This window comes from Podarcis bocagei (genome assembly GCF_964188305.1).
Source record: "Podarcis bocagei genome assembly, chromosome: 8".
NCBI classification, from domain to species: Eukaryota; Metazoa; Chordata; class Lepidosauria; order Squamata; family Lacertidae; genus Podarcis; species Podarcis bocagei.
The window spans coordinates 77,041,057-77,055,276 of NC_138133.1; the positions used below are offsets into that span (position 1 = coordinate 77,041,057).

Here is a 14,220-nt window from a genome sequence, read left to right on the forward strand (position 1 = left end):
CACCAGGGGTAGGCAACCTAAGGCCCATGGGCCACAAGCAGCCCATGGGGGTCGTTTAACCAGCTCATGAGCCACCCCCAAACCAAGCTGCCACTCAGCGAGTCCCTGTGTGCTGCGCTAAACCGGTACAGCGTGGCACTGGGACTCGCTTCCACAGTGCCAGAAATCGTGTCTGTGCATGCTCAGATGGTGAAAATCGTGTCTGCGCAGACACAGATGCCAGAAATCACAGCCGTGCGTGTTCACGTGCGCTCGCAATACAGCCCACGGAGGGATCTCCTCTGGAGTGCACTGGCCCAGGAGAGATAAACCTTGCCAACCCCTGATTTACACCCATCCCCACCCATTATGGTGCTGGAGCAGAGTCTTGAGAGTCCCATGGACTGCAAGAAGATCAAACATGTCCATTCTGAAGGAAATCAGCCCTGAGTGCTCACTGGAAGGACAGATCATGAAGCACAAGGAGAAGGGGACGACAGAGGATGAGATGGTTGAGCAGTGTTCTCGAAGCTACCAGCATGAGTTTGACCAAACTGCTGGAGGCAGTGGAAGACAGGAGTGCCTGGCGTGTTCTGATCCATGGGGTCACGAAGAGTCAGACACGACTAAACGACAACAACACCCATCCCCCAGCTGCCCTGTGGGAAATATCCCAGTACTGAAAACATCAAGAGAGACCTGCTGGGGCAAGCCAGAGACCCAACTAGCCCAGCTTCTTGCTCTCACAGTCAGATGCCCCTGGGCAGAAGCATATTTAGGCTCCCTTGAACCCTCAGCAAGGGCTTTACTGGCTCCTTCAAAGCCGGGAGGGACCATGAACCAGTCTGCTTCTTGATGCCTTTCCTGCTCTGCCATTGCTGCCATCGGGGTCAGATCTGCTCTACTCCACCTTCCTTCCTTCCTTCCTTCCTTCCTTCCTTCCTTCCTTCCTTCCTTCCTTCCTCCTCCTCCTTTGGCCCATCTGTCCGAGTGCACAGGCGGATGGGCTCCTAACCCACTCCTAGCTACGCCCTGCTTTTGGGGAGGCTGCAAGCAGGACCTGAGTGCAACGGCACTCTCCTTTTTTGTGACTTCCAGGAACTGGTATTCAGAGGAAGGAGGGCAGAGATGCCAAGTCCAGCCAGACTGGCCCCTGGCACACATGGGGTCCTCTACCACCAGCTGTTCCGTGGGGAGGATACAAAATCCCTTTTTATATATGTGGCTTTAAAGAATGCATTTTGAAGTTACTCAGCCTGCCTTAAAAGGATTGGTATCCTGAAAGGAGAGATATAAATAACTCAGATTAATTCCTCCTTGGTGATGGAAGGAGGATGGAAGTGAGAGCTGGACCATAAAGAAGGCTGATCGCCGAAGAATTGATGCTTTTGAATTATGGTGCTGGAGGAGACTCTAGAGAGTCCCATGGACTGCAAGAAGATCAAACCTATCCATTCTGAAGGAAATCAGCCCAGAGTGCTCACTGGAGGGACAGATCCTGAAGCTGAGGCTCCAAGACTTTGGCCACCTCATGAGAAGAGAAGACTCCCTGGAAAAGACCCTGATGTTGGGAAAGATGGAGGGCACAAGGAGAAGGGGACAGCAGAGGACGAGATGGTTGGATAGTGTTCTTGAAGCTACCAGCATGAGTTTGACCAAACTGCGAGAGGCCTGGCGTGCTCTGGTCCATGGGGTCACGAAGAGTTGGACATGGCTAAACGACTAAACAGCTACAACAACAACTCCTCTTTGAACTCTCCTGCACACCATTCCTCAGGAACACCAGTTTGGGAATTTCAAAACTAGGTCCAAAATTGGGGCATGGACAGCTTTCAGCTCCTTTGCATCTTTTACAACCCCCTCTACTTTTCCTTAAAAATAACCCATTCCAATTGGCTACAGTGCTGTACTGTCTCAGTGCAGCTTTTGCAGGCACCTTCTCCTTGGAGACCAACCCTGGAAGTTGAGCCTGGAGCCTCCCATAGCTATGCTATCTTGGATGCTGTGCTAATGAACCACAGTGCCACCTAGGGCTACTTCACTACTGGGCTTTATGGCTGAGAACCATCAGAAACTACCTTATACAAAGTCAGCCCATCAGTCTAGCTCAGGATCAAAGAATCCCAGGAGCTGCCAAGAGTGCATGTGCAGCAGCACAACCAGATGCCCTCATTTGCCCCAGCTGCAACAAAACATCTCTCTCCTGTATCAGTCTCGACAGCCACAGCAGGCGCCGTAACCTTCCAAGAGTTTGACTTCACTCCTCCTTCAAGGATCCTGAGATTACATTAAGGGTAGCCAAATTCTGTGTGATTGCCATAAAACTTAGGGAACAAGCTGTGCTATCATAATGATTAAGACCTTAATTTAACATATAACCTAATTTTAGGTTATATGTTAGTGACTAAGTTTTAATTTATATATTTTTAACTGTTGCTATATCTGTATTGTCCCTGTTATACCTAATTGCAAATTCAAATGTATCCCTATCGTGTTTTATGACATCCTTGATACTGTATGTGGGCTGGAACTAGTCTGTGGCCGAAATAATAAAATTCATTCCTTCACTCCTCCTTTGTCTACTGAAACAGGATAGCTCAGCTGGTTGGAGCCATGGTTGCAGGTCTGATCCCCGTATGGAACACCAGCATGCTCCTGCATTGCTGGGGGGTTGAACTAGATGATTGCCAGGGTACCTTCCAACTTTAGAATTTGATGGTTCTAGGAAAAAGACGAATGCCAACTGCTTCTCTTCAGCCTACTGTTGCTGGATGGTTACAGCATTGCTCTCTCTGGAATGGGAGGCGTTTGGTTCTGGCCTCCTTTCAGTCTAGAACACCAAGGCCCCATCTGCCCCAATCTGCCCCATCATCCCCTTTAAACAGTCATGGCTTTCCTAAAGATTCCTGGGATCTGTAGTTTGTCAAGAGTAAAGGCAAAGGTAAAGGGACCCCTGACCATTAGGTCCAGTCACGGACAACTCTGGGGTTGCGGTGCTCATCTCGCTTTATTGGCCGAGGGAGCCGGCGTACAGCTTCCGGGTCATGTGGCCAGCATGACTAAGCTGCTTCTGGCGAACCAGAGCAGCGCACGGAAACGCCGTTTACCTTCCCACCGGAGTGGCACCTATTTATCTACTTTCACTTTGACGTGCTTTCGAACTGCTAGGATGGCAGGAGAGTTTGTCAAGAGTGCTGAGATTTATTAGGAGATCCAGATTCCCCTCCCAGAGCTACAATTCCCAGAGTTCTCTGGGAAGAGAATAGTGGTCTCCTAACAACTCACCTTAACAATGAATCTGAAGATTAACTGGGGGGAACACAGCTGTTTAAAGTGGCATGGTACTGTTTTATATGTATAGTGCAGATGGTCCTTAGTTACAGGATTATCTGAAGCTTGCCTTTACATTGAGGAGGTTACCTCAAGGCTACCCAGCTGTGTGACCACTGGTGTTGTGGTCAGCTTTGATGTACAGTATAGGCAATTTTTTGTGACTGCCCCCATAGCTACAACCCTCCACAGAGAGTCCAAGAAATGCAGCTGTGTTGATCCATTGCATAGCCACTCACATCAAAGAACAGCAACACATAGCATAGTACCCAATTTATTAGGATAAGCTGACGGTCCTGGAATAGTATAAAATTTGTTGCTGTACAACAGCACAGGATTGTTGGCCAGGTTGTGAGAAGAAAGGGACTTTTTTCCACTTATGGTGGGAATGTCCCCTGGTTTCATCATTTTGGTCTGATTTCTATCAGGAAATATAATCAAATCAAGTCTCTCCTTTGCTGAACATGTGGGATGATCAAATGCAAGTTTCTCCTTCTAAAGAACTTTCGGCAGGGTGTTGGCTGCAGCCAGAGTTTCCATAGCTCAACAATGGAAAACACTACAAAATGTGCACCTTTCTTTATGGTTCAAAAACTTGTGGGGTTTGGCTAATGCAGAAAAAAAGCCCCAAACCATAAGCTGCAGGTCTGAAGAGGGATGGAAATCCCAGAATGTTTATATGACTTTATTTCCTGTTTTGCATTCAGATGCACAACACTCACTATCTGTACCATCTTAGGAAATATGGCTTTCTTGAGTTATTCTTGTGTGTACCTATGGTACTAGATGTCCTGTGCTTCTAATGTAATTTAATTTTCCAGTAATTTAATTTTCCAGTATGGTTTATTTGTATTTGTTGCTATATGTCAATAAATAAACATGATTGCACTACGTCAACAGATTTTTAATTGCTCAAACCCAAATTTCCTCTATGCACTCCTGCAAAATAGTGACAGTCTGGAGGCAGAATTGTTGTGCTATTTAAGGATGCTTGTAAGTCCCCCTAGTGTTAAAACGACACCTGTGCACTTCACCTGTGCATTCCCCTCCAAGCTCACCTACCTACAGATGACTTAATAGGCAGGTAGGTTAAGAAACCTCCCCCCTACTCTCCAAGATACACATTGGTGGAACCAGCCATATGCTCAAATGCCGTGATGTCACCCAGTTAATATCACCCCCTTTTCACTTTTCGGGGATAAATTAACCGATGATCTCGTGCATAGCTGTGAGGTGGCTCAGCCTTGACATTTGGGTGGTTTGACCTTTAAAATTCAGAAAAATTTGTGGGTTTTGCTTATAAAACAAGTATGGTCAAAGGACTAATTAATTTGCTCACCTGGTGAGGGACTCCCTGGGTAAATGAGCGCAGCTATCCATTTGCAATGAGTAAACTGTTTTATATTCCACTTGGCCAAGCCAAGAAAAGAATGTATCTTCTTTTGAAGTAAATAGTTGCTTCTTCTTTTTTGCATTTTCGCTTTATAACAATTGTCAGCTTCAGGTTGTTCCTATAGCCTTGTCATCTCCCAGTTTACCCCTTTTTTTGGATTATCGCTCATTGGTTTTATTAAAGTTTTCTGCACGTTCCAGTGTTTTGTATTGTAAAGAACTATCCTACCTGTCAAGACGCCTGCTTCTTGGGAGAAAAGCAATGACAAACCTAGACAGCATCTTAAAAAAATGCAGAGACATCACCTTGCCAACAAAGGTCCATATAGTTAAAGCTATGGTTTTCCCAGTAGTGATGTATGGAAGTGAGAGCTGGACCATAAAAAAGGCTGATCGCCGAAGAATTGATGCTTTTGAATTATGGTACTGGAGGAGACTCTAGAGAGTCCCATGGACTGCAAGAAGATCAAACCTATCCATTCTTAAGGAAATCAGCCCGGAGTGCTCACAGGAAGGACAGATCCTGAAGCTGAGGCTCCAATACTTTGGCCACCTCATGAGAAGAGAAGACTCCCTGGAAAAGACTCTGATGTTGGGAAAGATGGAAGGCATAAGGAGAAGGGGACAACAGAGGAAGAGATGGTGGGACAGTGTTCTCGAAGCTACCAGCACGAGTTTGACCAAACTGCGAGAGGCAGTGGAAGACAGGAGTGCCTGGTGTGCTCTGGTCCATGGGGTTACGAAGACTCGGACGCGACTAAACAACTAAACAACAACATCCTACTTGTCATTTTACTTGGTTGCATGGTGCCACTGATATGCAGAAACAGAACTAAACTTTGTTTGAATTCTACATTGTTATGTTGTTCTGAAGCACACTTGTACTGGAGAAAATGGGGAGCCTAACCAGGCTAGAAGCACCCACACAACCACTTGACCCCCCCCTTTTTCTTCATACACTGCTACTTCCCTCTGAGTTACTAAGCTGGGTCCATATTTTCTCCTATGCCCATGTGCTTGTAATGCGCTTTCCTCCTTGCCCATGTGGCTCCCACCCCTCTCTCCCTTCCATATGAGTGGATGTATTTGAACCACAGTGGGGCTTGCACTGCTGTCGGAGATGCCTGTAGTTCAGGGGTCAGCAAACTTTTTCAGCAGTGGGCCGGTCCACTGTCCCTCAAACCTTGTGGGGGCCCGGACTATATTTTGAAAAAAAAATATATGAATGAATCCCTATGCCCCACAAATAACCCAGAGATGCATTTTAAATAAAAGGACACAATCTACTCATGTAAAAACACACTGATTCCCAGACCATTCGTGGGCCGGATTTAGAAGGCAATTGAGCTGGATCCGGGCCCCCGGCCTTAGTTTGCCTACCTATGCTGTAGTTGTTCGAATTTGTGTGCACTGTACCTTTAGAACACATTCAAATCATATTCTGTTCCTCAAAGAATTCTGGGTACTGCAGCCCTTAAACTACAGCGCTCAGAGTTCTTTGAAGGAAATAAGTTGATTCAAATGCTTTGAAGTTAAAATGTGTATAGAGCCCATGCTGGGGTATGCCAGTGGGCATAACGTAGGCTCTTAGCTCATTGGTAAAGCACCTGCTTTGCATACAGAAGGTCCCAGGCTCAATCCCCAGTCATCTTCAGGCACAGGAGAGAATGCCCCATACCTGAAACCTTGGAGGGCCACTGCCAATGAGTGTAAACAATACTAAGCTAGAGAGAACCAGTGGTTTTACTCAGATTAAGGCAGTTTCCTTCTTCCTGGCAGCATACTTGTGGAGCAGTGTTTCTCAAACTTGATCCCCAGGAGGGCCAGTGGTGGACAGGTGAGGACATGGTACCCAGTTCCATCTTTCTCCCCAAAATGTTTTCCCTTTCTGACTTTCATGGGCATGTGAATGTCAGTCTGTCCCCGTGCGGGGTCAGATAGTTGCAACCACTCACATTGCTTGTAATTTTAATAAAGTTGTGGCCAAAATTATGCCAAAAATCTTAAACTAAAATGATGTGTCAATTGAGTTTTATTTGGGGGGTGTCTTGGTGACCTCAACACGCAAACACTGCATGGACTGTGTGGAAGAGGTATGGATGAAACAGGAACTCCAACATCTCCACAGCTTTCCTCCCATCACCATGTATTGATTGGTGCTTCCTAGGCACCCTCAGCAAGTGCCATTGTGATCAGTGGAAACACACAGCTGCCCTTTGCAGCCTACACTGGAAACTGTGGCTATTGGGCTTTCACATAGCTGCTAGAGCAGCACGGGAAGCAGCAATTCTTGCTAGCATAAACTCTGGTATAATAGCAGTCTTCCGAGGTAAAAGACTGCATGCCGTTTTGGGAACAAGTCCCACTGAATTCCTAAAAAAATAAACATGCGAAGAATCACTCATACTGTACGATTCCTTTATGAGAGTAATAAATATTTTAAAGACCCAGTTCCACTAAGAACTAAGTTAGACTTGCTGAAACTAATCTACCTAATGTAGATGTGCCTGTTAATTTTAATTTTAATTGCTGTTTTTTTGCTCAGGATTTCCTTCTCTCCCATGCCATGTGGTTTTATCTGGTAGCAAAAAGTCATGACAAATTAGGCCGCTTATTATTTAGCTGCTGAGGAAAGAAATAATCAGGTAAAGTCCTCACACCCACACCCCAAAAAAATCCATCCAGTAAAAAACATACAGCACCCCTAGAGTTGGGAGTTTTTAAAAAATTACTCTTTGTGGATCAAACTCATGTTTATTGTGAAACACAATCTACTTCTGAGGGTAACTAGGAGTTTCCTGGATATGATTCATAGCTTTTAACCGAAGTGCTGCATTGCATCTTTCAGGACAAGGGCTCCAAGAGAACAATGGAAAAGGCATTATTTAAGAACTGGGTAACAGAGCAAACCAGTCCCTTAGCAAGAAGCAATTTGGAGTTCCCCTTCCTAAGGAATTTTCCTATGATGGAAAATACCAAGGGAGTAGTAGACACTATGTCAGCACAGCTTACCAGTGAGGTACCCACCAGACAGGGGCAGCTCCTGCATGTTGTGCTGCTGGAGGCAAAATGCCTTGCTGCTGCCTCCCGCCCCCTTCTCCATCACCACAAGCTTGCCCTGCCAAAGCCATGCCACTGCTGCCACCGCCCACAGCAAAGGAGGAGGCGGCGGCAGTGAGCTGTGTGCTCCTCAGGCCCAGATCTGCCCCCTGAGGCAATTGCCTCAACTCGCCTCATGGGTGGGCCGGCACTACACCCAGTGATGGGCCATGAAAATGGGTGGTTAAGAACTCTGCAGCGACTTCACCGAGATGGAAAAATCAACATGTTTAAATCAGCGGAAAGTCACAGTTAACATTTGTTAAAGATTGGAAACCTCTCATAGACTTTTTGAGTGGGGAAAAAAATGGAAATAATGATATCTGGATTGGAGGAGTGGAGATCATGTTTGTTTATAGGAAGCGCCTTTGTTGGGGGTTGCAATGGATTGGATGAAGTGATTAATTTTTTTAAAATAGTGGACACATAAAGAATCAGAAGTTCTTTGTTTTTTGAATCTTATTTTTCTATCTTGATCTTTTAACCTCTTTTCTACACTTTTCAAAAATTTCTTTCTTTTTCTATTTCCCACCACTGGCTTTATCAGGTTCTCAGGTTTTGCTGATAAATAGCTTTTGAAGCTATCCTTGGCCTTCTCCTGTAATGAAAGGAGGGGACACACATCACCACTGCTAATTACTTAAGCAGTGTGTTGGCGAGAAACCGCAATTTAAGGACAGAAGCAAATGTTGACAGATTCTCCCTACATGGGTACCTATGTGAAAAAAACTTTAGAATAAGGATTCCTGTGCTTCCTAGCAATCAGAGGAGCACAATATTAGGGTAGGTTTGGGTATCGTTTTTTACAAAGCTAGCCAGCCCAAGATATCATCTCCATAAAATATCTCATTAGGAAATACATGCAATGATCTGTAAGGTATTTTTTATCATCGTGGTGCTCTAAACAGCAGCTCCTATTTTGTAAGCAGCAGGAAAGAGGCTTAACTGCTGTTTGAAGGCATTATCGCTTTGGGAAGGAAGTCCGCAGAAATTTCTCTGATAAAATAAGCTTAACTACAAGGGATCACAGACCCAGCGCTTGCGCAAATTAAACCCTCCAAGATCAGACATAGCAGATATAGGACGACCACCTTTAAAGCAATTTTACTCCAGAACAATGCCTCCAAATTCTTTGTGCTCTGCAAGAAAGTTGTTTCGAAGCCAGTGACATAAATCTGAAAGCCGCAATCAACTCGGAAAAGATTAATTTCTCTCCAATAGTTTGGACTCCGTCCCTAATAAGCCTGCTTAGGCTTGCGACATTCACTGTATCCAACATGGAATGCTTTTCTGACTACTGCTCTTAATACTACGCTACAATTAGATGTGGCTTGCCTTAAATTCTCCACATATTCGTGATGCAATAAGCAATCCCCACAATTGTAAATGCTTCCTGCCTTGCCTCTTAGCCTAAAACCATTTCTGCCTATGCAGAGGTCTGCTTGCAAGCCACCTAACATCTCCTCAAAAGTAAATCCCAAAGTAGGGGTGTAATAAGAGTGCAGCTTCAAAGCAGTAAAACAGGCAATATCCCTCCCCCCCCCAGCATCACATATTCATGGTGTAGCAATTAAACGAAAAACAGAACAAGGCAAAAGACATATGTGTGTCTTACCAGTTTGCTTTTCTTATCCATGGGTTGAACAAAAGGCTGATCAGGCCTATTTTCTCTTTCTGGTGGTCTCTGAAAGCTTTCCCTCTCCTGGTGTGAGATGCGGCCACCCTGAGTCTGGCTTCTGTTGTTTTGTCCAGTGTATCGTTTGCGTTTGAGACTGGTCCGGTGCAGATGAACTCAGGGTGCCAGCTGTCCCCGAAGGACAATGGTTCAATGGGAAGATGTCTTTCAAACAAAGGAGCTGCTTGCAGGATTGATTCACTCGCTCTCCCCAGACCCACACCACACACAACCTTTCCCTGAAATGACTCCGTGGAAAAAAGTGTCATCGCTTCCCACCCCCCACAGAGGCCGGCTTTTGAAAGCATAAGCTGGCTAGGCAAGTTTAATGAGTTTGACCACCACCAGCAACAGCAGCAGGAGCAAAACTCAAGGGAGGGTCTCTTATCCAGAGGTAACACAATGCATAGCTAGCCGGATTCCACTGGAATAGTTTCACGGGATGACCTTTGGTAGAATTGCTCAAAGCCCTTTTTTGTGGTAAAATGTCCTCAACTTATCAACAGCCCAGACTGAAAAATGCAAAGACTGCTTTATAGCAGACCCTCCCTGTAGAGGGAACCCAAAGTACCTGAACAGCACAACCCTACGCGTGTTTACTCAGGCCACGCACACACCATACATTTAGAGCATCCCCTCCCTGCAAAAAAAAACCCCAAACACACTGGGGAACTGTAGCACGGTGAGGGGTAAACTGCAGTTCCCCGCATTTTAGCAGCAGGCGACCTGGTTTAAACGTAGGGTGTGCTCTCTTTAAGTTGCACTCTGTTCAGTGGTATTTACTACCAGGTAAGGCTTAAGGCTACAACCCTATGCACACAGAAATGTGATGAGGCAGATCTGATAATGCCCCTAGGATTGCAAGCGTTTTATAACAGCCACCTGCCCCTGGGTCTTAGTCGCAGTCGGACCTGCACCTGCAGAAAATAAGCAGGTGGTGCTTTTTGCTGGTGCAGAGATGGATTTTTTCCCTACCCCCTTACCACCTGGCTTTCTACCTGCCAAGCTGTTCTTAAAAGCACAGGAGCTGGACCTGTATAGAAAAGGGGGGAGGATGAGAGGAGATGCTCCATGCATTCGCCTCTTGATGCGTTAGCAAGTACCAGACAGAAACTAAAAGCGTGGGTGAGGTTAACTTTAGGGGCAGACTAGGCTCAGTAAATGTTTTGTTGTGCTTTTGTGATGCTTCAGGGGCACTGTTTTCTTCTAGCTGCATAACCGATAGATAGATAGATGATAGATAGATAGATTAATTAAATTTATATCCCACCCTTCCTTCCCAAAAGAAACCAATTCTGCACAATCCCGGTTCTGCAGAGAAGTTGGAATTCTGCAACCTGCATAAATTAGGCAAAAGGAAGGGGTTTGTTTGCCAGTCATGGATAGAGGCAAGCAGCCATGTATGGCATCGAAGCCCCAATCCCTGGAAACCTCGTTCGTCCATGCCTCTCTGGCTTTTGAGGTTTCAACAGGCACTACTAGCTTTGCAAACATGAGAGCTAGAAACTTGCTATCTTAAAAAGGAAAAACATGAAAGCTGAATGAACATCGCATTTGTACCCAGTTTCAGTACATGGCGGCTGCTGGTTTTCCAGGGACTTGTGAGTTAAACGTGGAACTAAATTCCAACCCCTGCCTTATCTTGTTTTTATTTATGAGTCACCAACTCATTGTGATATTTTGAGAAGCAGAGCGAAATATACTCAGAGCTGCATATTTGGAGAAGGCATCACAAGGTCAGTTTCTTTCTGAAAACTGCTTACATGTGAAATTTGAGTGGCGTGGATGTCTTTCCGCAGAAATCGTTTAACAGCCAATCCCTCTTCCAAGGAAACTCTGGGAATTGTAGTTCTGTTAGGGGAATGGGGGTCTCCTAACATCTCCCAGCACTCTTAGCATACTGGGAGATGGTTTGGGGGAAGCCATAGAGTGGCATGATCCTGCTTTAATCCTATAGTGCAGATGGGGCCCAAGTTATCCCTTCAACTTGTGAAGTATGACAGGGCTGGCAACACTGGGTGAAGCTAGGATGCTCATCCTCTCCCTCTGAGGCACCTAGGACGCCTGCATGGGGCTATAGAATCATTTAGAAGACATCTGAAGTCAGCCCTGTTTAGGGAAGTTTTTAATAATTCAAAGTTTTATCGTATTTTTAAAATTCTGTTGGGAGCCACCCAGAGTGGCTGGGAAACCCCCGTCAGATGTGCAACATACAGTGGTGCCTCGCAAGACGAAATTAATCTGTTCCGCGAGTGTCTTTGTCTAGCGGTTTTTTCGTCTTGCGAAGCAACCCTATTAGCGGCTTAGCGGATTAGCGCTATTAGCGGTTTAGCGGCTATTAAAGGCTTAGCAGCTTAGCGGCTTAGCTGCTAAAAGGCTATTAGCGGCTTAGCAAAAGGGGGGGAGCGGAAAAAAAATCTCAAGACTCGCAAGACATTTTCGTCTTGCAAAGAAAGCCCATAGGGAAATTCGTCCTGCGAAGCAACTCAAAAACGGAAAACCCTTTCGTCTAGCGGGTTTTCCGTCTTGCGAGGCATTCGTCTTGCGGGGCACCACTATACAAATAAAATTATTGTTATTAGGGACCTGCAGCAATATTGTAACTCGAATCCAACTGTTTATTAGGAAGCCTTATACAGACTTGGGAATATAGTAGTTGTGGTCTGCAAAACCATGAAGAGCAAACAAAGAGTCCAGCCTCGAGCTGGTGCTTGAAAGTTGCCATTTGTTTTGTTAATTGGTCATACTGCACGGGACAATTTTCACATAAAAGTATCACCCCATTGCTTTTGTCATTGTTGTCCCCCCCCCCCAAATGTTTATCCTCATGTTTTCATAACACAGGCCTCGGAAATGCCTTCCGCCTCTCGAATATTTAATTCAAAAAACGAATTAACAGAGCTGGTCCTACCATTTGGCAGAGCGAAGCATCTGCCTCAGGCGGCAGTTGGTGGGAGGTGACAGGCCACTTCCCGTAATTCCCCTAAGTTAGTCTGCTCTGCATCTCCTAAGCTAGCCTACTGTCTCAGGTGAGGTGGAAATGGCTGCCCCATCACCAGTGTCGAAATAAAATTCAATTGCCAGTCTAGTCAGATTCTGTAGGAGGTTGTGATTGTATTCTGTATGTATCTTCTCCTTTGCCTCAGGCAGCAAAATACCAGAGCGGAGCCTTACTTCCCAAAGTACAGTGGTTAAGTACTTAATTCATTCCGGAGGTCCGTTCTTAACCTGAAACTGTTCTTAACCTGAAGCACCACTTTAGCTAATGGGGCCTCCCGCTGCCGCCGCGCTGCTGGAGCACGATTTCTGTTCTCATCCTGAAGCAAAGTTCTTAACCTGAGGTAATATTTCTGGGTTAGTGGAGTATGTAACCTGAAGCGTGTGTAACCTGAAGCGTATGTAACCCGAGGTACCACTGTAGTGGAGTAAACCAAGCCTGTGTCTTACAGTCAATGCATATTCTTCCAGTGTTATGGAACAATTCCGTATTCAATTTTCCAGTGTGAATCATCGTTCGAATATATTCATATTATGTTGTTAAGTCCACCCATAAACATGCCCTCGGTGTGCCAAAATTGCACAGCCGCTCATTTTACAGTAAACAAATCCTTCCTTGAAACTGATCTTTCCCACAAAGCCTTTGGTTTAACACTTTTTGACTTTGTCCCATCCCAGGAATGAAATCGTAAATACTTTTAACTGCAATTGCACACATCCAGTCTCTCTCTGTGTTTCCATTCCTTCTTTCATGGTCTTCCTGACTACTGAAATTTATACTGTAAACGTATTGGGGCATCTATTTCCTTTTGCCCCACTTACTTTGTTAAAATGCCATGTGGACTGATGACACTATACAGTATAAACAAACAACCTCATCTTATAGATATTGCGGATTATCCCTCCTAGTAGGAAACTGTTCTGCTACTATCGTGGCAGCAAGACCCTTTATCTATAGATCCCAGGGTGGTGGAACATTAAAAACACATTACAGAACATCAGTGATAAAAACATAATAAAAAGCATTCTGACAAACAGCCTTATAATATAATACTTTTGTGTGTGTGTGTGCAATTGCACGGCTAAGGGAGCTGGGCATGTTTAGCCTGGAGAAGAGGAGGTTAAGGGGTGATATGATAGCCATGTTCAAATATATAAAAGGATGTCACATAGAGGAGGGAGAAAGGTTGTTTTCTGCTGCTCCAGAGAAGCGGACACGGAGCAATGGATCCAAACTACAAGAGGGAAGATTCCACCTAAACATTAGGAAGAACTTTCTGACAGTAAGAGCAGTTCGACAGTGGAATTTGCTGCCAAGGAGTGTGGTGGAGTCTCCTACTTTGGAGGTCTTTAAGCAGAGGCTTGACAACCATATGTCAGGAGTGCTCTGATGGTGTTTCCTGCTTGGCAGGGGGTTGGACTCGATGGCCCTTGTGGTCTCTTCCAACTCTATGATTCTATGATTCTATGGTGTGCCCTAATATGTGCGCTGTAGTACAAAATTCAGAGAAGGGCAAATTTTGAAGGATAGATGAGTTTCAGTTTGCATATTGTTTCAGAAAGTGCAAATTTGGTAGATCCACTTTTAAAAATGCGACCTGAATTCAAGTTCTTCCCTATCCCTACTCATGAGTAACCATTCCCTTCTACTTCCTCAGTGTCAGCAGCTGTGGTTAGGTTGTGGTTTAGGTCGCCCACTTGTGTATCCTAGATGTTGGAAATGTTGCAGGTCCCTGGCTCGTAGTTCC

General features: G+C 45.3%; 1 protein-coding gene across 1 annotated transcript in view; it reads right to left on the reverse strand.

Moving 5' to 3' along the window:
- ENPP2 (ectonucleotide pyrophosphatase/phosphodiesterase 2) overlaps positions 1-9,691 on the reverse strand; it is an 85,349-nt gene extending 75,658 nt beyond the window's left edge. Inside the window, exon 1 of the mRNA XM_081204483.1 lies at positions 9,416-9,691. Coding sequence (XP_081060609.1) covers positions 9,416-9,436 — 21 coding nt within the window. The 5' untranslated portion in view covers positions 9,437-9,691. The remainder of the gene's footprint in view (positions 1-9,415) is intronic.
- Between the last annotated feature and the right edge of the window lie 4,529 nt (positions 9,692-14,220).